At 48.8% G+C, this 24,270-nt stretch overlaps 2 protein-coding genes across 7 annotated transcripts in view; both read left to right on the plus strand.

The window, feature by feature from the left end:
• Positions 1-651: 651 nt before the first annotated feature.
• On the plus strand, positions 652-12,170 carry PTAFR (platelet activating factor receptor). Of its 2 annotated transcripts, XM_082071349.1 has the most exons (3): positions 652-728; positions 5,830-6,013; positions 7,822-12,170. In XM_082071349.1, the coding sequence occupies exon 3, from the start codon at positions 7,880-7,882 to the stop codon at positions 8,939-8,941; it is 1,062 nt and encodes a 353-aa protein (XP_081927475.1). In that variant the 5' UTR covers positions 652-728; positions 5,830-6,013; positions 7,822-7,879; the 3' UTR covers positions 8,942-12,170. The 2 variants fall into 2 exon arrangements, with proteins under 2 accessions (XP_081927475.1, XP_081927476.1); XM_082071350.1 differs by lacking the exons at positions 652-728; positions 5,830-6,013 and adding an exon at positions 6,902-7,334.
• A 175-nt stretch (positions 12,171-12,345) lies between these two features.
• EYA3 (EYA transcriptional coactivator and phosphatase 3) overlaps positions 12,346-24,270 on the plus strand; it is a 31,730-nt gene continuing 19,805 nt past the window's right edge. For 4 of the 5 annotated variants that reach the window (XR_014185934.1, XR_014185935.1, XM_082071345.1 and 1 more), the window contains exons 1-3: positions 12,346-12,439; positions 21,368-21,458; positions 23,299-23,342. Coding sequence is in view for 3 of the 5 variants with exons in the window: in XM_082071345.1 (XP_081927471.1) it covers positions 21,426-21,458; positions 23,299-23,342 (77 nt within the window). In the remaining 2 variants the exon portion in view is untranslated. Of the gene's footprint in view, positions 12,440-20,479; positions 21,274-21,367; positions 21,459-23,298; positions 23,343-24,270 lie in introns of those variants that run through there. The other variant, XM_082071346.1, reaches the window with a different exon arrangement.

A 24,270-nucleotide genomic window follows, 5' to 3' on the forward strand; every position in this document is an offset into this window, starting at 1 on the left:
GTAACTGCGCTCATCCTGCTGGCCGTGCTCCTCCTGGCACAGCCCCGCTTTCCTCACGCTGACGTTCTTCACTGTTCAGAAAGGTCGTAGCCAATTGATGCTGCTTTTCTGTTTGGTTGGGAAATTTGGGTATTTACCGCGGTTTAGGTGGGCGGACGGGTGGACGTGCAGCTCTGGGAGCGGCGCGGGCTGCGTGTGCTCGGATGCGCCGGTCAGACTGGGACTGTGGCTCAGAAACCTCCCACCTCCTCCTTCACAGAAACCAGCGCCAGTTCTCAACGGCAAAGAAAACCCGTCAGCGTTTTCTTGTTAAACAACCCGCGGTGAATGAAGAGCAGACAGAAACACAAGTGATTTCTTGTTAAACACGAGTGACTCAGGTGGGTGTCATGCCCGTGATTAAGTGATGCCAGCGCCACAGAATGACACATCTGGGGAAATCCCAGGTGAAACCTGAGCAGAGCGGCTGCGGCAAGAGGCGATGGGTCCCCCGTGTGTCCCGCACGGAGCCTCTGCCGCCGTTTCTCCACTCGAGGAAGGGCTGTGGGAGCCGGTGTGGAGCTCAGGGCGCAGCCGGGGCACGTCTGAGCCGGGACAGCGGTGCCAAGAGGGAAGTGAGTCACTCACCTGCTCCCCTCCTTCCTGCCCGGCCGCTTCCCCGAGGAGGACGCTGACGGCTCGGCCGGTGGCTCCGTGTTCGGCAGGGACCTGCTGCTCTGTGGCTGGAGGTAAGAGGCTCCTTCCCCTCCTGCCGCCCTCCCCGAGCTCCTCTGCGTCGGGGTGTCTCGGGGCACCGGCCGGCTGTGCGTCCCCCCTGCATCTCAGGCTCTAAGGGTTTAGTGCCAGAGTCAGGTCAGGTTATGGTTGGACTCAATGATCCTGAATCACAGAATCACAGAATCACAGAATGGACTGGGTTGGAAAAGCCCTCAGAGATCATCCAGTCCAACCCTTGGTCCAACTCCAGTCCGTTTACTAGATCACGGCACTAAGTGCCATGTCCAGTCTCAGTTTAAAACCCTCCAGGGCCGGTGAGTCCAGCACCTCCCTGGGCAGCCATTCCAATCCTGACCACTCTCTCTGCACAGAATTACTTTCTCATCTCCAGCCTCAATTTCCCCTGGCAGAGTTGAAGCCCGTGCCCCCTTGTCCTATTGCTGACTGCGAGGCTCTAACTGAGGGTCTCTTGCAACCGAAATGATTCTATGATTCTGTTCTATGCTTCTGTCTCTGAGCTGTGGCATCTCAGACGGCTCCAGGGGCTTCAGACCCATCCTCATCCTCCCCATCAAGCAGGGACAACGTGAGTCGTGCCGGAACAAGCCCAGCTGGCGCTGCCCTTGGGGCCGTGGGGATGGGGATTTCACACCTTCACCTGGGTCCTGTCCCACCCCTGGCTGGCAAGAATGACCCCGGTTTTGCTTGGGCACTGTGAAGTGCGGATCCCCGCCATGGACCTTCCCCTGTGAGGAAGAGGAGGCTGCGCCCGCTCTCTGCAGCTGCCCCACGGCCACCAGGAAGCGCGGCCGCCCCGGGAGCAACTCTCGGCCACGCGGAGGTGGATGTTTCCCCATTGAGCAGCCAAAGCTCTGGGGCACATTCCTGCGGAGTTGGTAACAAGGTGGGGACACGTTGTACCGGGCTCTCAAGTGCTCCCGGGAGAAAGCTACAAACTTTATTTAGTTATTTCTTTCCTGCAACGAGCAAAAGGAAATTGTGCGGAGGGGGCGAGATAAGTGGTGGAAACTCACAGACGGTAACACTCAGCGGAGATCATCAGCCGCTCCGGCTCAAAAGGAACTTGGTGTCACTTCAAAGAGCTGTCCTGGCGCTCCAGGACGCAGCTTGGGACCGGGACGGGATCACGCTCACCCGTGTCTGGGTCCCGTGTGCTGGTCCTTGTGCTGGTCCTGAGCCCGCCGGCAGCAGCTGGTGCTGTCACAAGCTCTGGGCTGGTTTTTCATCCCGTCCCCGGTCACCGCTCTTGTCACTGAGCAGGGCAGTGAGCAGCGCACGCACAGACCGTCGGTCAGAATGCTGCTCCGTGGAGAGCTCTTCTCCACTAACACAGTGTGGTTTCGCTCTTGGAGAGAGATCACTGGATATTTGCTTATTATTATCTATTATTACATTATTACACATTATTACATTATTACACATTATTACATTATTACACATTATTACATATTATTACAACTAAAAGAGTTTCTGCTACCTGCAAAATTTATATGTGGTCATCAAAAGCAAGTATTTGCTAACTGGCTTCCTCTCGGAAGGAAACGCTCCCAAGAACACGCGCCAGAGACAGCGGGTGCAACCGGAGGTGCTGAGCATCCTTCTCAGCAGCGGGCACAGGCCATTCTCTGTCCCCAGAAAATGTCACTTGGGGAAGCTGCTCCAGGATCCACCGACCTGATGTAACAACCTAAAGTACCATTGATGCTCCTGAACAGCATCGCACGGGAATCAGCGCTAATAAAAGCAGCTCTCGGCGCGAACAGACGCGGCAGTTCGGGGGAGAGGGGACCGTTCTCATCCTGTTTCCATTGCCCTCAGTGCTGGGAGTGCTGGATCTGGGTCCCTTCTGCTTTTCAGGCTTTAGATGCATCATTGAGATGATGAGGAAGGGAACTCCCCAGCTCATAAGAGGGGGACAAGTGTCAGCCCAGCAATGGCCACTCTGCATGATTGCTCTGGGTGTTTCAGTGAAACTCGGTGACTTGTGGCCCAACCTGAGCTTTTGAGGCAAAGCCAAAATCTGTAAATCTGGAGAGTGTAAGGGGCTCTGGTTGGGTCAGGGGCAGCCAGAGGTGCCCCGACTCCAGTGGGGGCGCTCAGGTCAGGAAGCAAAGCCAGTGGCGCCGGTAGAGCTGCCACCCATCGGGCCCCTGCGCCCCTCGCCGCTGCACTCGGGCGCTGTTGTTGCTCGGTTCTCTTCAACCAGAAGAACACAAGGAGGATGACCTAGGGGTGCTGGGACAGAGCAGCGCTGCGGGGAGCCCAGTCCAGCGAGCAAAGCCCGGTGCCTGGGCAGCGGTGCGAGGTGCACCAGGAGCCCCGCCAGCGCTCGGGCCTCCCGACGCTCCTGACTCGGGGGCTTCCTGAGCCAAACGGGGTCGCTCTGCCCCGGGGACTGACACAAACTGCTCTCCTGTGCACTGCTCCAGTTTCCACGTCAGCTGCAGCATCTACAACACCAGGAGGTTCCACCAGCCTTTTGCCGTTTGCATGAAGATTCCCCTTTGTTGAAATGACAGCTCCCGCCAGCCTCATTTGACATTCCCTGCTTCATCATCTCTTCATGTAAAGGAATACGTGGTCGCTATTCTGACTTTCCTGCATCACTCAAATTCAGAGACCTTTGTTACAAACACAATATGAAAAATACTTGGTGACATATGACGGTGACACGTTCCCATCGGTGGCCGAGCGGAGGAAGGACGAAGGTTTCTGATGAGAGCCCAGAACCTCCAGGGCTTCCATCTCCTCTAGGAACTCGGCGGCTGCAGCTCAGCAGATTCGTTTGGTCGGCAGCTCACGAACGCGCTGTTGTTTCGTTTTCCATTTCAGCAGCAGCCTTGCAGAGACAACTGGGGCTCCGTGTGGTCCGAGAAGGGTCCAGCTCCTCGGTCCGTCTGTAGAGGGGAAGGTGAAGGAGGGAGGCCGGCGGGGGGCAGGGGGAAGGTCTTTGCTGCATCCTCCATCTGTGCAATCACAGAATCATTTTGGTTGTAAAACACCCTCTTGATCATCGAGTCCAACCGCAGCATCACTTGAGGAGCCTCGTGTCGCCCCTCAGGTCACCCCGATAGAGCAGAGAGCTTTGAAAGAGCTCGTTCCCAATGTGACCCGAGCGCCCTGGTTTGTGTCTCCTCAGTCCACGTCGGTTCATAGAACGTATTTCTTTAAACACGTGCCCTGAATTGCAAAAAGGTGTTGATGCGCCAATGAACGTGGCTGACGCGGAGTCTGGGCCTCGCTGCTTGAACTTCAGGATGAACCTTCTGCACTTTCAACTTGTTCCATCATTTTTTTTTTAACAGTAAAAATATTTCTTCTGTGGAATTAGAGTCAGGTATTGAGAGAAGCAGCTGTAAGGAGAGTTTAACATACCTCCAGAATCTTTTATGCTTTTAAATATATAAATCCGTTATGCATTTAACTATATAAATCATTAAGTAGACAGACTCTAGGAAGAGTTGGGTTTAATAGCAGATGTATCTACTTAATGGATGCAATTGCCTCAAGGACCAGTCTTGGGAGGAAATCAGTGATATTCTGAAGGATGAATTTATTTCCTTAATTCTGGATAAACGTGACTTAGTTTGAGAACAAGAGATACCAGCCCAGCACAGAGTTAACGTGTCTAATTGCTCTGGTCTGGGAGCCACGGGCGCTCTGAGCTCTGCCCACAGGTGTGAGGGGATGGATGGACAGAGCTGGACTGACACCCAGACTGACCAGTGAGAGTGTTCCAGCCCATCAGCGTCACGCTAATTATTTAAGGAGCCAGGGCCTTGCGGTTGGGTTGGCTCTTCTGATCTCTCTGTGTCTCTCTCTTCTCTTCGCTCTTTTGTTTTGTCGGAGCCGGGGCAGTTTCGGTCGGGATGTTTAGCCCGGCCCTTCGCCGTGTTGCAGGGACCTCTGGACTTTTCTGCCTTTTTCCCCCTTTCCTCTCTCTGGGATGGGCTGTGGGACCAGGGGCTGCTTTGCTAGGACTGGCTGCTCAGTTGTGGACAGAGCTCGTGAGGAATTGCCTTGAGTATCTTTGTTATTCTATTAAATCCAAGTTTCTCCCTTCCCCTTTGACTCTCTCCCCTACTGGGGGGTCGGGGAAGGGGTGAGTGAGCGGCTGTGTGGTTGCGTTGCCAGCTCGGGTTAAACCACGTCACAGAACAGCAAAAGCGCGCTGGAAGGTGTCCCAGGGTCCGTGCCCGCTCCTGGCTCTCCAAGAAGTTGGGCTGGTGCCCAGGGGACACAACACCCGGGGGTCTCTGGTGCTCCTCACAGCCAGGATGTGGCCAAGGCTCCCCTGGGCTGTTGGCCATAGGTGGCATTTCATGAGAAGAGCCAGGAGAGCCGGCATTCCCAGGGAAGCGCCATCACGAACCGGCCTCTTTTGCTTCCGCGTGGCCTGCGTTGATCCTGTTGCAGGCTTGGGCACCTCTTTGTGCTGGCGATGGACTTTTGGGCGCCGTTCCTATGAGTTTCACACCGAACCCAGACACCGGACTCGGTGCTGCGGTTCCTGGAGGTGTGCAGGTGTGAGTTTTCTGCAGGACACAGTGCCGGGTGAACGCGGAGAAGCCGTTTCCACCGCTGTGATGAGTCCTCAGGCTGTCACAGATGGAGTGATGACTGAGGGGGTCGGGCCAGGTGAAGTCCTGCGGTGCTGTGGTGTCCCCATGTCGGCTGACGGTCCCTAACACAAAAGGAGACTTGGCATGGCTGGACTCCTGATTCACAAGCGTGCAGGAGGCTCTGCTGGGGAATGCGCCTGTCCATGGGATAGATGAGTTTCCTGGCATTTCCATTCCTTGAAGGTATGAAGTGAAAGCTCTTCTGGCTTCTGCCGCCCATCTATTTGGACAAGGGATGCTCGAATGCTCTCTAATCCCAGATCTAACCAGGAATAGGGAGAGGATTCCTATTCTGCCTTTAGAGGAAAACCCCAATTTTGCCGTCTTTCGGGATCGTCAGAAGGAGGGATGCTTTGAGGAAACAGCTTTAAGGACTTTCCACATCTTCACTGCGGTTAATTGCCTTTCCTCAACCGCTTATTTTATTTCTCATTTCCTTTGCTGATGTCACACGTTTCCTCTTCTCTAGTGACTCTGCAGTCATGCTGCCGTTGCTCCCATTCCGGTGTCCTGCTCTCGAGAGCCGCCCGCGCCGAGACCTCCCAGCCCCGCTCAGAACAAACAACATTTGGATTCAGAACATTGAGCCTCCCCAGTAAAACACCCATCACTGCTCTACTACTGGCAGATCGTGCTGAATCCTTTCAGCTGCGGTAAGCACAAAGTATGCTTTATTAGTGTTATTCCTCCTGGATGATGCTTTTGCCAATAGCACAGCTTGTTGTCTTCGCACCTTGCAGCCACGAGCCAGTAAATCCTCACTGGGCGAGCGTGTTTACGTGTTTTAGACAAAGGGGAACCGCTTCAGCAGGAGAGACTGAGTGAGATCTCTGAGGCTTAGGGCATCTCGCAAGTACACAGGAGATGTGAGCTCGAGTTCCTCAGGCTGAAATGTGGGTATTGAGTAGGTTTAGTGCGGAATGGTGCCACGCTCTCTTCTAGCTGTATTTTGTAGAATAGCTGGCTTGACAAGTGAGAAGGGAAAAACTGGAGAGGCCACCAGTAACATTCACCAGAGCTCCTGGGCAAAGTTTGGAGACTGCCATGCCCATGTACAGCACCACAGATGGAGGGGTAGGTGGGCAGGACCCTGCGGCACAGCCTAAAGTGACTTTGTGAATGGTCGTACCTGTATATTGATGTGGGTGCTTCTCTTTTCCTTGTGAATGCAGAACTGGTGCAGAACCTTTCACTGCAAAGATTCCAGCCCCGAGCACCAGAACTAGTTGCTGAAATTGGCAGGTAGAATAGTGGGTTTAGTCATCTTCACTGCTAAATTAGTTATCACAGAGTGTCCTGAGCTGGAGGGACCCACAGGATCAGAGTCCGACTGCTGTCCCTGCACAGGACACCCCACGGCTCACCCCGTGTGTCTGAGGACGGTGTCCAGTCTCTTCTTGAACACTGTCAGGTTGGGCCGTGACCCCTCCCTGGGAGCCTGTTCAGTGTCCAGCACCTCTGGGGAAGAACCTTTTCCTCATGTCCCACTGACCCCCCTGGCACATCTGCCGTTCCCTGGGCTCTGTCACTGGTCACTGGTCACCTCTCCCAACAACTGGAAAGAAGCACCAAGGGGTTTGCAGGGTTTTCTGAAGAAGGGAGAGCTCTCCTGAGCTAGAGCTGACTTCCCCATTTGCAGAGGAAGATTGCAAAGGAGGAACCGATGGCACACGGGCACAACGAGAGACTCAGCCCAGAGAGGCTGAGATGGCGTTTGTGCCACTCTCTGCTGCTGAGGAAGATCCAGAACGGTTCGAGGCAGGCGGGCACCTCCTCAGAGTCTTTGGGGGAAAACGCCTGTGTGTGCGGGACCGGCAGAGCTGGGACGGGCCCATTACAACGTGCAGAACCCGGCGCTCCTGTCGTGACTCGCGCAAGGAGTTTGGGCTTCGTGACTGGTGGTACAGCTCACTCACTCCGGGAAAACCACCACGTTCTGCAAATAAGGTTAAAAACCCAGCGCGTTTACCATCGGTGAGCAACCGAGTGTCCTTGCTGGTGGCTCTCAAACTGCTTTACCTGTATTAGTTATCTTCGCATGAAGGAAGAGGGAGAGAAAAACAAGCAGATCTGCAGATTGTGTCATGGGGAGGTGGGTGGTGCAGCCAAGAACGTGTGTGTTCTCTAGATGGTAAAAGCAGCAGGTTAAAGCGTACAAGACCAAATCCATGTAAATCTGAGACAAGAACACATGCAGTATTGATGATGCTATGTCCAAGCTTTAGATTTGAAGAAACACTGAGGTGGAGACTGGAAATATTACAATCCTGAAGGCGTCTCTTCAGGGATGTTTTTGTCTGTAGCCTCACCAGCGACACAGGAAAGTACAGAATTACTGCTGCTGCATTTGGTGCAGAAATGATGGGGGCGGGCGAAAGGAGCCAGAGAGATAATGGGCAGGACTTGGAGATAAACTGTCTTTAAAAACCAACAGTGTACCACAAATGCTCTATATTTTTAGGTAAGAAGAAAAGCGACGGCAGGAAACTCTGCTTCAGACGTGCCTACTCAGCAGCACAATGTCTGAAAAGGGTAAAGTTGGTGCGGAAGGTAGCGCTGGTTCCTACATTCCATGCCACATCGACTCTGAGTTTCGCTACAACCTCTTCACCGTTTTCTACAGCATCATTTTCATCCTGGGCTTTGCTGCCAACTGCTACGTGCTCTGGATTTTCAGCCGTATCTACCCCACCAAGAAACTCAATGAAATCAAGATATTCATGGTGAACCTGACCGTAGCCGACCTGCTCTTCCTGGTTACGATGCCGATGTGGGTTGTGTACTACCATCACCACGGGGACTGGATCATGCCCAAGTTCCTCTGTAATGTGGCTGGCTGTTTATTTTTTGTTAACACCTACTCTTCTGTTGCCTTTCTGATGGTCATCACATACAACCGGTACCAGGCCGTGACTAATCCCATCAAAGCTGCTCAGTTCACCACCCAGAGAAGAGGTATCTACTTATCAGCAGCAATCTGGATCATAATAGTGGGCAGCTCTCTGTATTACCTTTTCGACGATAATACTAATGTGGAGAAGATCGATTCGAAGAATTTCACCCGGTGCTTCGAGCGCTACGATTCTTCCGGCAACGTTTCAGCCGTTCTCGCCATTCACGTCATCATCTGCGTCCTTTTCTATATCATTTTCTTTTTTATACTAGGCTGGAACGTCATCATTATCAGGACGCTGTTCTCCAAACCAGCGCAGCCGCGGAGGAGCGCTCACGTCAAGCAAAGGGCGCTCTGGATGGTTTGCACGGTGCTGGCCGTGTTCATCATCAGCTTTGTACCTCACCACATAGTTGACCTGCCCTGGACCCTGACGGTTCTGGAGCAGTGGAGGAAAGAAGATTGTCAGCTGCGCCAACAACTCAATGACGCTCACCAGGTGACGTTGTGCCTCTTGAGTATGAACTGCGTGCTGGACCCCATCATCTACTGCTTCCTCACCAAGAAGTTCCAGAAGCATCTTTCGGAAAACCTGAAAAGCATGAAAGGGAGTCGCAAGTGCTCCAGGCAAACCACAGACACCGTGATCGAGGGCACCATTCACCAAGAGGATGCCATGAGGATCTAGGTCAGCCCCGTTCCGATCGTAGACTGAGATGTGTGAAATTAGTCACTCATCTGTTCTCAAGAAGAGGCACCGAGGGACACAACAGAGGACCAGGATATTACGTTTCCTTTTTCCCATTTGACGGAGGAATGGGCACTCATCGCTTCTATCAACCACATGCAACTGCAGAACTGGAACCTGTAATGATCTGGCAGAAAAGCAGCTTCTGTCTGGGCTGATGTTCTCATGGGCGCTGAGAAGAGCTCAGATAAATAAATAAAGGTGTCACTGACCTTGTGCAGTGAGCAGCTAGAAGCTGAGGGCACTGAAATTATCCCCTGTGTCAGCCCCGATGGCACTGTCCCCAGTCCTTTGCCTGCCCAGCTCCCCCGAAGAATTCAGTATCAAAGCTGTTAGAGCCTTCTAAAAGACCTGGAAGAACAGACTGTGCCACCAGTCAAGTGACTTTTCTAAGCAGCTTACACGGTTCTGTGAAGGGAACCTGAGCTGAAGAAGTGGCTGGAAGGGACATGGTCCAAGGATTTCCTCAAATGCCTCCAAAGAAGAGACGTGCACCTCCGATCTCATCTCACCTGCTCACGCGGTCTGCTGGGTCCGTACTTGACAGGGAGTAGCCATTGCCCAATTTGCCTTTGCTCCCAGGTCTTGAATCAATCAAGTAACTGGACCAGCAGGCAAGAAAAGGAAGATAAATCAGTGGTGCCACAGCCCGATCTCACTTTGGAGGCTCCAGATAACAGATTATTGTCAGTGTGGGCATTATGATAAGACAAAAACCCAAACAAACGTAAAATTCTTTAGTATCTTTGTTCTTATTTATGTGAATTAGAGTTGTAGCAAGCAACCCTGCATTATTCTTTCCCCCAGCTTTTCTATTTCTGCTGACCAGTTCCTGATGTCCTACCACAAGTGAAGTATTTGGTCAGGTCATGGGCAATGGGGTTTTCCAGTGGTGCTGAGCTCTGTTACCAATCACGAGACACTCGAGGTTCCTTTTCTGACCCAAAATTGCCCAATCCCGCGCAGGAAACTGGGCAGGGAACTTGTTTTCACAGCAGTTTTTTGTTCCCTAAACTACAGCGGAGGGTCTGGTTGATGACAGGAAAAGCGTCTTTGGCCTGTGACACCGATTATTCACACACAGCCTTCCACACCCACCCCAGAGCGACCAGGAAAATAGGGAGATAAGCTCAAGTCTTTCCCAAGACAGGACCAACGTTTGTATCGCACTTTGTGCAGATTCAGCAGACGCGGGTCCTTCCGACGTATCTCCTGAAGATCCTCGGCAGGTTTTATGCTGCCTTGTGTGAACGAGCAAAAGAAGCAAGACATTTATTTTCCTAACAGCATCTCCAGAGGAGAGAATCTTGATCACAACATGAATAGGAATTTTAAACATTTCAACAGGAATGGACAAAATTTCAACGGGGATTTTAAAAATTTTAAAAATTTTGACGGGGATTTGGAAAATTTTACGGAGAATTTTAAAAGTTTCACCAGGATTTCAAAATTTTGACAGGAATTTGAAAAATTTCAACATTAAGAATCTCAACTGGAATTTTAGAAATTTTGACGTGAAATTGTAAACATTTTGACGGGAAATTGAAAATTTTCAACAGGAATTTGAAAATTTCAACAGGATTTTAAAAATTTTGACAGGAATTTGAAACATTTTGAAATAAATAACTTACGCTTTTTCTATGGATAAACAACGTTTAATCCAATTCCTTAATTGTATTCTTTAAACACGTGTTCATTAGAGCATAAGCAGAACAGCGCTGGGTGCGCGGGGGATTCGCTCCGCCCAACACGCAGCCTTTGAACAACAAGAGCTGTGCTTAAATACAGTGAGGTATCACATATTCATAATGACCCCAGGAACACCTGTACATATTCATGACCTTTCCCGCTTCTTATTAAAATGAGTCTCAGAGAACCATTTCCATAGACCCTCCCCTGTTCGCCTGCGCAGGTCACTTGGTGAATTTGAGGAGGGGTCTTTAGGGCTCTTTGGATGAAGCTCCTTCAGCTTCATCACAGTGGACTTTGTACCTTTGGCTCATTAGGAGGAACTGGCTGGAACCCGAGCTGCCAAACCGACTGAAACCAGACTGGCGCCCCCTTTTTGCTGTAAATCTTGGCTGTCTTGTCTCCTCAAGGTTGCAGCTGGTGCTGTAAAACTGCTGATCTCGGCATTTAATGAAGTCCTGCTTTTTTTAGCACAATTATTTACATACAGCTCTAAACTAGATATTAATTATGTGGTTTAAAATGTTAGCTTGTTAGTAGGCCCTTATTATATAGTTGCTTAACCCTTAAAATGTTAGTTTGCTCTATCAATATAACTTCCTAAACAAGTTCCATAACTTTTTACATAGAACTCAACCACCTTTCCCTTTTCCAAGTTCAGAGTCCGTGCCTCATTTGGTTATACCTGTAAATATTAAACATCTTAGCACGAATCACAACTGCATTTTTCACAATTTCAACAGGAATTGACAAAATTTCAACGGGGATTTAAAAAATTTTAAAAATTTTGACGGGGATTTGGAAAATTTTACGGAGAATTCTTTAAAGTTTCACCAGGATTTCAAAATTTTGACAGGAATTTGAAAAATTTCAACATTAATTTTAAGAATCTCAACTGGAACTTTAGAAATTTTGACGTGAAATTGTAAAAATTTTGACGGGAATTTGAAATAGGAATTTAATTAAGTGCATTTATACAAGTAATTTGAAATTTTCAACAGGATTTTAAAATTTTTGACAGGAATTTGAAACATTTCAAAGGGAATTTGAAAGGTCCTGGGTTTGGCTTGGGTGTCAGGCGCCCCTCCAGAACCCGCAGATCTGGTAAACGTGTGAGTTTCTCTGTCAGTTCCTGGAAAGCTTGCAAAAAAGTTTACAGTTTAGGCTTCGTGTGTGTAAATAACACACTCTGCTCCACAGAAACGCCGGGAGGGTCAGAGAACTAACGTGAACTTGCACCTCAGAACAGGGCGAGTGGAGGAGAAAGCCCCGAGGACACTTCAGGACGCGTTGCAGTAACTACACGTGTTTCTAAAAACCACTCTGAGCTTCCACTTCTGCTCCTGGAACACTTGCTGGGTTTCACCCCAACTCGCTTTGCAATAAAGTGGATCCTCCAAAGTTCTTTTAAATAAAGAGCACTCCCCGAGTGTCGTGCCCTTCATCTTGCTGCGCTTACACTCGAGGGAAAACCCACTGACTTTGGCGCCATTTATTTATTTATTGTATTTTTAATCACCGCGCGAGCTCTGGGGACACGTGACGTCCAAGTTTTGTCCCACTAAAGAGTAAAAAACGAATTCCAGAGGAGAAACAGCTCCCCACACCTCAGGCGCCCGCCGCCTGCGGACCGCGCGTCACTTCCGGCGCCGGCGCGCTGCTTCCGGCCGGCGCTGCGGCGGGAGGAGCCGGCGCTGCCATGTCCGCTGCGGGACGCGCTCCCGGGCCCGGCGCCGGAGCCGCCGCTCGGTAAGAGCCCCCCGAGGGCGGCCCGGCCGCGCTCCGTGCCCGGGGAGGGCGGCGCGGGGCCGCTTCTCCCCCGCGGGAGCCCCCGGCGCCGCCCCCGCCTCGGGTCGCAGCCCAGCGGGGCCGGGGTGTGTGTGTGGAGCGAAGCGCAGGCCTGAGGAGGCGTCGCGGTCGGGGCGGCGCCGGGTGAGACCCCCGGAGTCCGGCGGGGGGTTCCCGGGGCCCCGGAGCAGCTGCCGGGGCTGCCTGGGAAGGGAGAGCCGGGAACCAGCCGGAACCTCCAGGGAGGCACCGACCGACCGACCCCCTCAGTGGCTCCTGCGGGGGAACAGGAGCTCGGGGTGTGGGGATGTGCCCGGGCTTGGCGAGGAGACACTGGGACATCTCCGCAGTTCTCAGGCCTTGAGTGGGTGCAGTGGCTCCCACTGGGGCTTGTGCAGACGGGTCCAAGGGGATGTGGGTCGGTGGGGCCTCACAGGCTCTTCTGGACGCCCCTGGTTCTGGGAACGCTCCGCGGAGCTGCTGCAGCTTTATGGAGTTTGGTTTCTGCACCGCATGTTGCGACTAAATTGTTTCCAGACTAGAGCTCGTCTTGGCGCAGCAGAGCTGTGGTAATTCAGATTGTACAAAGAGGTCTCGGTGGGCTTTGCTTGTGGTGCAGAGCGAGCGCTGCTTCGGTGATGCACTTAATCTGTAGAGTAGGAACTTGCAAGAGGTAATTAAAAGTCAATTGAAAGTAAAACACGCTGATTAAGGTAAGATTTTTGTGATTATCGTTATCTGTATTGTTTGGTTTCCTTGAGTTCTGTCTGTTGTAGATTATCTTCTATTTATAGTACTGAATAAGATAGGTTTTGTTGAGAATCGTGCCTCAAATTGCTGTTTTCATAATAAGCTGCTTTTAAAAGCACATAAAGACAGCGGCTTCCTCAACCTGCAAAAAACTGACCTGTCAACCTGTACTTATCACGTTTTGGGTGTTTTCTTATCGCCTCATGGTGCGATACTTCTTACTGGTGCAGTTCTGCAGTCCGGTTTTCACCACATACACAGGTACATTCTCCAACGGGCAGCAAGGGTTCAGGTCTCGCCGTTTGCAAACCGGCAGGATTTCTGTCCCGTGTCTTTCTGCAGCTTTCGCCTCCCCCTCGGCCCTTCCCCGCGGCCTCTGCAGCGGTGACGGCACCTTGGTGACCGGATTGTTGGGCTGTGTGACTGAAAAACTGTCGCCTGCCCGTCACAGATGTTTGAAATAGCTGTAATAATTCATTAGTGACTTGGGAAGGATTTACAGCTTCTCAAAGTTTTGGCTTGGAGATGTCCAGATGTTGAATGAGTTTTGAATCAGTGAGAGAACACCTTATTTCCATGTTTTGTGTTAACAGATTGGAGTACAGCAGATTAATGGACAATTTCCTAGCTTTTCTATACCAGAAAATAGTTCTATACGACTAAACATAAACTGGATAAAATATACCAAATTAAAAGCCTGGCAAGTAGTGTGTTCAAGTCATGTCATGCATGAAGATTCAAGACTTAAAGCAGATAATATGTCATTGTGGACATGGGTAACTCAGGGCTTGTAGTCTTAATTACTAGATGTAGGAAAGGTGGGTATTTTTTTTTCCCCTGCTGATCTGTGCTCTTTTTGTCCTGAAAAGTGCTCCCAGAAAACGAGTGTTGTTTAAAACCTGTACTGGGTCTGCAAAACTCTGATTCAAAAAGGGTGATGGTTCATGTTTCTATAAATATGCTACCATTATATATGTAATTCCGTTTTGAAGACCTCACAAATCAGTCTCATATTAATGTCTTTTCTGTGACAGTTTTTTTTACCCTATACTGTTTGAGAGGGCTTTAGAAATTCTTCCTTAAATATTATTGTTTTAAGATGATCAGAGGGTAAAATTACATATTCAGGAAGATAAAAGGACTCAAAGATAACAGAGACTGCAGTTTTTTCTTCGTTAGCTTGGCTGGTGGTCTGCAGAACTACAAAAACACCCAAGGTTTAAATCTTTTTCTACTGTATTTTTAAATTTTCCTTTCTATCCAGTAGTTAGCACTCATGCCAAGCTTGCTGCTACGGTGACCAACCTTCCGCCTTAAAAATACTCGTGCCTGAGCTGAGGAAAGCCAAAAGGTCCCCGTGAGTCAATGGTACCACTGCTCTCAGCATTTTAAAATAAGGTAGCAAAAGCAGGTTGACAGTTCTCCCAATTAGTAATCTGTGTAGCAGTTTTCCAGAACCTTAAGAATTTAACTTTGTGCTGAAGAAGAAACAGCACCAAGTTGTTGAGTAAGTTTCTCTAATCTGTGAATGAAATGACAGAATCCATTAGCTGGAGGAGGCTGAAGTCAAAACCAACAGCCCTTCGGGGAATTTCTTGATGTTGACAGATTTGGGAGCTAAAAGGCAGCGGAAAATATGATGGACTGTTGTTTATCAAAGGTTACCCGTTCCATACGGTCAGCAAGAAGGTACTGATTCCTTTGGCTCTTGTTTGGCCTGAGGGTGTGTGTCATCTGCTGTTCTACCAGCATTTCAGCCCCTCTCTGTTGCTGGCTGGGGACCTTGGCTTCCCTGGGGACGCTGATGATCCCAAGCCGGGAGGAGTGGTTGACTCACCACAGGCTGTGCTGCCATCCAGAGACCTGGCCAGGCCGGGCTGGGCAGAGAAGAACCTGATGAAGTTCAACAAGGGCAAGTGTGGGGTCCTGCACCTGGGGAGGAACAACCCCCGGCACCAGTACAGGTTGGGGTTGAGCTGCTGGAAAGCAGCTCTGCAGAGAAGGACCTGGGAGTTCTGGGGGACAACAGGGTGACCATGCGCCTTGTGGCCAAGAGGCCAATGGGACCTGGGGTGTGTGAGGAAGAGTGTGAGCAGCAGGTCAGGGAGGGGAATCCTCCCCCTCTGCTCTGCCCTGGGGACGCCACATCTGCAGTTGTGGGTCCGGTTCTGGGCTTCCCAGTTTGAGAAGGACAAGGAATCACTGGAGAGAGTCCAGGGAGGGACACGAAGATGCTGAGGGGTCTGGAGCATCTTTGTGATGAGGAGACACTGAGAGAGCTGGGGCTGTTGAGCTGGAGAAGAGAAGCTGAGAGGGATGTGATCAATGGATCAGTATCTCAGGGTGGGTGTCAAGAGGGGGTTAAAAGGCATTTAGACACGGGTGTCAGGGACATGGGTCAGTGCCAGTCAGGTTATGGTTGGACTTGATCCTGAGGGTCTTTTCCAACCAAAACCATTCTACGCTTTTATAAATGCATTTAATTAAAAGCAATGGCTCTTACTGAGTGTTGAACACCCATCATTTAAACTTCTTATTTATTTCTGCCCTCCCCCAGTAAAAAATCTCAAATATCCTGTACTTTATTCTTTCATTAATTTTTTGGAGCAGGTTACTCCAGCAACTGTTGTTGCTAAGACACAAATAGCTCCAGATGTTCTCAGAACTGATGGCACTGTGATAAATCCCATGGCTGCCTCTAATGCAAAATAACACAAGAAATAAGCAAATTTACCGTAGTGGCAACCTCCTTAATAAAATCGTGGTGAAAGCTGAGTCCTGAAACAGTTTCTAATAAAACTATAGATTAATTTCTATGGTGGAAGCCACATGGCTTTTGATAAGTATTAGTGTAATAATTTATTGAAAATAAAGTTTAGAGCTGCACATTAAGTCTCAGTGCAAGTCGAATCCTTATGAACAGGAGTTCATCGACTTTTCTTACGTTAACATCAATCCCTGTGCTTTGTTTTGTAACTAAAAGGTTAACAGCAGTTTTCTGTTGTTGGGATCTGTGTGGAACTTGTTCCTGGGCTCGGCGGGAGTTGTTTTTCTCAAGGATGAAGTTGTTATTTCCACATTTTTCCTCGGTGAAGACAGTGCTTTTCCCCATTAAAAAATTTCCCCGCTGCGTTTCAAAATCAAATTTAACAGGATTGCATAAGAACTGGGGAACCGAGCTGCGTGTCATTGTTCCAGCAAAGCCCTGACATTATAACCTTTCACGGATTTAAAAATAACCCAAATTTTACTATGAATGAAATAGCCATTGCTTGGGGTAAAACTATTTGCATTAATACATTGAATTTCTGTCATTTTCTTACTTTATAAATACGGCACAATCTTTTTTTTTCCTTAAGATTATGAAATTTTAATCAAACTCTGATTTTCCAATCCTCCAGGACTGTGTTGCCACTTATACCTTTAAAAACGGGGCGTATCATCTGCCTTCCCCATAACTTTGACAGAGTTTTATTCAGTATTATTCAGTATTAAGTATTTCATTCCCTAGTCCGTGAGGAAAGCTGGACTTTCTTTGCACGTCGCCAGAGATGCGATTCCCTTTTATTTAAAGCATCTCGAAGGTGTTTTGGCCGCGGGGTCACCAGGGTGGGAATATTTCAGCAGTTCAGCTGGTGAAATGTCGTCAGGGTTGGATCCGGGAATGCTGAGATACGGGGAACCATAAAATTGGAGAGGAACTTCAGAATAAACAGCACTTGGTAGCTGAGCAGCGCGTAGTAATGTCGGTTTGTGGCTCTTCTCTCTTTTTGTATTTATGTATTTGAGTGGTTTTAATTAAATTAAAATAAAGGAGGGACCCAGGCCGTCCTGCTGGGCCAAGTCCTGCTCCTCTTTTGCTGCTTAATTCATATTTTCATTACTATTCATGGTAAGATGCTGACCCTCGAGTCAGTAAGGAGTGGAAATAACTGCATAGATGGCATTATTATACATATAACTGTTTAATAGATATTTTCATTACCCTAACAAAAGCTTTGTTCTTAGGGAAATAGCAGCTATTTTAAAGTAATATAAACCCATATTCAAACAGCTTTTTTTTTTCTAATCAGTGTAATTGCTGCTCTTTGGTTTTATCGCGGTCTCCTTGACTTTGTTTGCAGCTTGAGAGAAGAACTGAAAGTTTATATTTTAGATTCGAGGCCAAGGCAGATGGGCTTGAAAAGAGCAGAATGAAAGTAAATAGCAGTCCAGCCTGATGCTAATAGTGGAATTATAGCCACAGTATCTAGCTCAAGTCTGACCAAGCTGGACTTGGTGGTTTAGGATTTTTAAGACGGGATTTAGTGCAAGAAACTGCTTTTAATAGAGAATTATTTGCATAGTGATCCTGTGCAGAGCAGGAGGCCGGGAACTGTGAAGCCACATATTACAGAGTAGTTTTCATCAGGTAAATAAAGCAAGCCACCCATAAAGGGGAAAAAAGTGGGATTTTACTGGTTTTCAGAGACATAACACTCATATTTCTGAATGTTTCTCCCATTGCTGCAGCTCCTTTGGTGGCTCATTGCACGTTTAGTTACGTTTTGTCCAGGTTTTCGCATTCACAAGCCCACAGAAATATTCTCGCCACCACAATCTGCTTTTCAGACCTCACACACACACACAAATATAAATAGATCTATAGGTGGAAAAGTGACCAAGCTGCTCAGGACCAGGTGTAACTGCAGCGGTTTGGACTCTCTGGAACTGCAGATAGTGAAGATCTGCTTTGATAGCTCTTCTGTTGTGGTCACTTTTAGATCCAAAAGTTGCCAATTTAGGTTTCCTGTTGTGTCCTTGTGCTACTTCTATTTCAAACCATAGAATCACAGAATGTCCTGAGCTGGAAGGACCCACAGGGTCAGAGTCCAACTGCTGTCCCTGCACAGGACACCCCACAGCTCACCCCGTGTGTCTGAGGACGGTGTCCAGTCTCTTGAACACTGTCAGGTTGGGGCCGTGACCCCTCCCTGGGAGCCTGTTCAGTGTCCAGCACCTCTGGGGAAGAACCTTTTCCTCATGTCCCTCATGGCACATCTGGAGGAATGGAGTGTTCTCTAGAAGAAAGAGGTCAAGTTTTCACTTGCCATCGAGGCAAGAGCTCATCAGGCTCCAAAGATGCAGAGAAGGACCCAGGAGTCTTGGTGGACCATGAGCCCACAATGCGCCTTGTGGCCAAGAGGCCAATGGGACCTGGGGTGTGTGAGGAAGAGTGTGAGCAGCAGGTCAGGGAGGGGAATCCTCCCCCTCTGCTCTGCCCTGGGGACGCCACATCTGCAGTTGTGGGTCCAGTTCTGGGCTCCCCAGTTTGAGAAGGACAAGGAATCACTGGAGAGAGTCCAGGGAGGGACACGAAGATGCTGAGGGGTCTGGAGCATCTTTGTGATGAGGAGACACAGAGAGAGCTGGGGCTGTTGAGCTGGAGAAGAGAAGCTGAGAGGGATGTGATCAATGGATCAGTATCTCAGGGTGGGTGTCAGAGGATGGACCAGACTCTGTTCAGTGGTGCCCAGCACCAGGGTGAGGGGCAACGGGCACAGACTGAAACACAGGAGGCTCCATCTGAACATGAGGAGAAACTTCTTTGCTGGGAGGTGCCAGAGCCTGGCCCAGGCTGCCCAGAGCGGGTGTGGAGTCTCCTTTTTGTCTTTCTAATGATTTAGTATTTAAAATAAAACCAATTGGAGGAAAAACTGGAATGGTGACAGCAGGGCTTTGTATTGTTTACTTCCTCGTGCATGGTGTGAATTTGGTCTTTTCAAAAGAACCTGAGTTGTTGAGGAGACTTATTGTAAATTCAGGTAAGTCGCTTTAATTAGGGGACGCAGCCTCAGAAAATACTCCAAACCTCAATGAAATTTTAGCCTGGCATATCCAATACACCCTGGTATGCAGGACCTCTGCCTGTTCTTAGATAAGGGAGAAATCCTTTGTATTTTCATGGTTAACATGCAATTATTGTGGGCTGCTCAGCGTCCCCGTGCCGGGCGGGCACGTGGTGCGGCGCCGCAGCCTGGCTGCACGTGCGGGCGCTTTAAGTAGGTCTGGCAGGGGCCGGGAGGGGGAAACCGCAGCTTTCATGATGCGAAGGTGCCCGAGCGCTCCGGACAGGATGGAAAAGCAGGTATAGAGAAAGCAGAGCCAGGTAAACAGCCTTCCACATTTCCACTGAGACTTACAGCAGAATTCCACGGCTGCGGAGGCAGGAATAGGTTGTACCGCTGCTCGCAAAGTTGCTGTGGTTAATTTCTCTAATTGCCCACATCTTTTGCCCAGCAAACTGCAAAAAAATAACCAGGTTGTGAAGGTAATCTCCAATTTTTTCATGGTTTTGAAACCCTGGGGAATAGCAGCTCTTGGGCACAGTATACAAGGTCTCTATGCTAAATGCTACTCAGCTTCCTAAATACAAATTATTCTATAAATTTTCACCAAACTTCACTTTTTGAAGGGTGCAATGGAAATTGAAACTTGGCAATAAACAGTAAATACATTTAGTTGTACAATCTTGCACTGATTTTTTGTTTTTTTGTTCTTTATATTCTAAGTTAAAACAGATTAGATCGAATCACGCCGTTTACTGACCTAGTAGATCAGACCAGATCATTTAAAGTGTCTTTCAAATCATGGTGCGCAGGTCCGATTGATACTTCGGCCTCTGTAGTCAGTACGGTACAAGGAGATTATGTCAAAATGTGCTGCGTGTCTGTATCTTGAAGTTGTCCTGGTTTAAGGGGGCTGAGATAAAAGGTGAAGCAAAAGCTGCCCCCACAAGCCAAGCAAGGAATTCATTCCCCGCTCCCCGTATCGGGTGCTCAGCCCTCGCTGCGCTGCGTGGGAAGGCAAACGCCATCGCTCCCTCATCCCCGTCCTTCTTCTTCCCCTAAAATACACCCCGGGCATGATGGCTGTGCTGCCATCCAGAGACCTGGACAGGCTGGAGAGCTGGGCGGGGAATAACCTGATGAAATTTAACAAGGGCAAGTGCAGGGTCCTGCATCTGGGCAGGAACAACCCCAGGTTCCAGTATAGGTTGGGAAATTCCATATTAGAGAGCAGTGTAGGGGAAAGGGACCTGGGGGTCCTGGTGGACAGCAGGGTGACCATGAGCCAGCACTGGGCCCTTGTGGCCAGGAAGGCCAATGGCATCCTGGGGTGTATTACAAGGGCGGTGGTCAGTAGATCGAGAGATGTTCTCCTTCCCCTCTGCTCTGCCCTGGGGAGACCACACCTGGAATCTTGTGTCCAGTTGTGGCCCCTCAGTTCCAGCAGGACAGGGAACTGCTGGAGAAGGTCCAGCGTAGGGCAACAAAGGTGATGAAGGGAGTGGAGCATCTCCCGTGTGAGGAAAGGCTGAGGGAGCTGGGGCTCTTTAGTTTGGAGAAGAGGAGACTGAGGGGTGACCTTATTAATGTTTATAAATATATAAAGGGTGAGTGCCATGAGGATGGAGCCAGGCTCTTCTCAGTGGCAAACAATGAGAGGACAAGGGGTAATGGGCTCAATGGAACACAAGAGGTTCCACTTAAATTTGAGAAAAAACTTCTTCTCAGTGAGGGTGGCAGAGCCTGGCCCAGGCTGCCCAGGGGGGTTGTGGAGTCTCCTTCTCTGGGGACATTCAAACCTGCCTGGACATGTTCCTGTGCGACCTCACCCAGGCGTTCCTGCTCCAGCAGGGGGATTGGACTGGATGAGCTTTTGAGGTCCCTTCCAATCCCAAACATACTGTGATACTGTGATACTGTGATGTTTCTGGCGTGCGATGCCCCTTTGTGCTGTGCCCCCTCCCGGCTCCTCGTCCCCCCAGCAGGATGAGAAGCTGGAAAGTCCTCGCCTGCTCAGCAACAACGAAAACATCGACGTGTTATCAACACTATTCGCGTCCTAAACCCAAACCTCAGTGCTGCACCGGGAGGAAAACGAACTCCATCCCAGCCGAAACCAGGGCAGGAGCTTAAAGCTAAATCCCTTGTTTATGAAATCTGCCCGTATATGAATTTTGTCTTTGACTCGCGAGATGGCAACAGGAGTTTAAAAAGCTGGTGGGTGGAATATCTAACAATTCGTGTTCTCCGATAGCCTCAATGATAAGTCCCCCCAAAAGTACATAAAGCTATGAACACCTTTTTTTGCCAGGCTTTGAAGACGGCCGAGGAACACACGATCGGAAGCGACCAGCATTCAAATCGTACCCATGGAAGAGCCACAAGACCTCCCCGAACAACCAGTAAGTCCATTGAAAAAGCTTAAAAGCGAACACCAAATGGGTGATCTCACCAATTTTTAATTTATAATATTTTAATGAATAATGTAAAATAAGGCTTGTAAACCTTATATGTTTATCTAGAGGTAAAAAATCATTTGGTTGGTAGCAAAATGTGTTGTACATTTTATTTACCACAATCCTACAGGCAATAGTAATAACAGTTTTGTGTGCTTAAGCTCTCTAGTATTTCTATGTGAAATTATGCCTAATAATTACCATCCATATTATCACTAACCGATAATATCACGTCACAAAAATTTTGGGTAGAGCAATTATCAATGCAGTATGATATGAATTAAAATTTGTACATCTGAAACACAGCGGCACAGGAGTTAAGCAAAAAAGTTGGTATTAATGTTATGTTCCAGAATTTAACCTGATGCCAACTCGAGAGGAAAGGGCCAAGAGAGTGAAGCTTGTTTTAATTTCGGAGGCATTTTCAAATGCACACAAAAATAGAATAAATAGGGAATTTGGTAGCATTCCCATTGAAAAGATTTTGGTGCCTTTTTAATGTGAGAATTTAATTTTCTTCAGCTAAGTAGTTAGAAAATACACTGTGATGTCATTTGTGACTTGGGAACAAAGTGGAATGAAAACCTACATTTTCAGTTGTTCAAAATATTGCTGGACACAACATGTGCCTGAGTCACTGTGTACAGAACATGAGACTAATCAGAAAAAAACACAATTTAAACTTCAGATATTGTGTAGGATTTAAAAATGAATTAGACGTGCGTATTAAAGGAGGAAATTTCTGTATTTACATCCTTACATCATGAAATCTGGCTTTGTAAAATTTGATTCTTCAAGGCATGAGAGCTGTGAAAAATCTGTGAGCAGATGCAGCTGAAGATTTTCTTCTCAATTTCTTTTAAGTATCTTATTCTGAGACAGAATATGCGGCTGTATTGACCACAGCCAGCGAGTGAGCTGGCATTCTGAATACAGTGACACTCGGCAAGACAAACTTGTATTCACCGAAGTAAACGTCCCGACTTGTACTCCCCCAGCTAGAGAGAGAGAGAGTGGAAGGTCCTGACTCCTTAAATAATTAGCATGACACTAATGATTCTTTTAAAATCAACATAAGGCCAAAAATGGTAGTGAAATAAAAAGATGGAGTAAAGCTGTACCTTAGAGACAGCTCAGTACGTTGCTGAATCACTCAGGTAGACCTCTTCCTCCCTCCTTCCTCCCTCCTTCCTCCCTCCTTCCTCCCTCCTTCCTCCCTCCTTCCTCCCTCCTTCCTCCCTCCTTCCTCCCTCCTTCCTCCCTCCTTCCTCCCTCCTTCCTCCCTCCTTCCTCCCTCCTTCCTCCCTCCTTCCTCCCTCCTTCCTCCCTCCTTCCTCCCTCCTTCCTCCCTCCTTCCTCCCTCCCTCCTCCTTTCACCTTATTTTTAAAAAGCATGAATTCACTTCTCCTGCATGAGAAATCATCGCACTGTGCTCCTGTGACTTGAGAGGGGACAAAAACCCCCTTGGTGTCTCTGCAGAGGTTTTCCGGGGGGCAGGGGGTGTTGAAAGGAGGAAGCAGCAAATGTGGCATCTAAATACATTCCAGAAACATAGACAGCTCACCCCCTCATCCTGCCCAGGTTGTAGCACTTCTTTTTTAGCAGCTTTAGTACTTGTTTTCTAATTAGTAAAAGACCCGTTTGGAGATGAAGAGCCTCTGGTGACACCGGTTTGCTCTGGAGTTCAGTGCAAGGCTTTTTGTATTTAAACACTCCAATAACCAGGTGCGCAAGCTCTGCCAAGAGCTTCGTTTGTCAGGTCTCTGAATGTGTTTGTCTTTGCAGGTGAAAAAAGCCAAGATGCAGGAATCCAGAGAACAAAGCCTGAGGTATGTAAATGTGAATTTGATTTTAGCGTAGAACCGTTATTAACATCCTTTTGTCGTTATAAGTCCAGTTTAGAAGCTTGCAGATTGTTTTATTTTTCACAGAGACAGGGCAAATATACTTTGAGATTAAATTCCCAATTAAAAAAGCAAACAACTAATTGTCCCTTTGGTATCAAGTTGTAAATGATGGAGCATAAGAGCACTTGGGATGGATCACCCCGAGAGCTGCCCATGCAGGGTTGAGGAGCAGGAACACGGGCTGGCACAGTGTGCTGAGAATCGGCCCTTTATTTATTACATTTTCCACAGGAAATGATCAAAACGAGCAGCGTTCAACCTACTTGAAAACGCGCTGTGTGGCAGCCGCAGGTTGGCTATCTCTGCCACGCATTCACAGTTTTTCCACCAAGAATAATTGTAGACAAGTACCCTGAAACAAATACCCATTGAAATATGTTATTTTCTTGCAAAACTCATGCTGGATTATGGAAGCCTGTTCAGCTTGAGAAAAATTTCCAAGGATTTTGTTTGTAAAGGTTGTATGGTGGGGAAAAGCCAGGTGGTTGTATTTCCATGAAGCTTCGCTCCCTCTCAGCGGCCAAAGGAAGGAAAATCACTTGTCTTTTAACCAAATCCAGGGCACGCGGCAGCTAATTCCCCCCTTACCTGCATCCTGCCCAGGAAAAGTGCGCCTCCCATCCCAGGGTGAGCCCCAACCCGTCCTGGGGGAGCGAGCGGGGCCTGTCCTGGGATGAGCTCCAGCCCATCCTGGAGGGATGAGCAGGCTCTAGTTTTATTATTGCTGGTCATAGAGTTATAGAATAGTTTGCGTTGGACCTTCCCGGCCCCCCCAGTGCCCCCCCTGCCATGAGCAGGGACATCTTCACCAGCTCAGGGTGCTCAGAGCCCCGTCCAGCCTGGCCTGGGA

This window comes from Streptopelia decaocto, assembly GCF_964273445.1.
Source record: "Streptopelia decaocto genome assembly, chromosome: 23".
NCBI lineage: Eukaryota > Metazoa > Chordata > Aves > Columbiformes > Columbidae > Streptopelia > Streptopelia decaocto.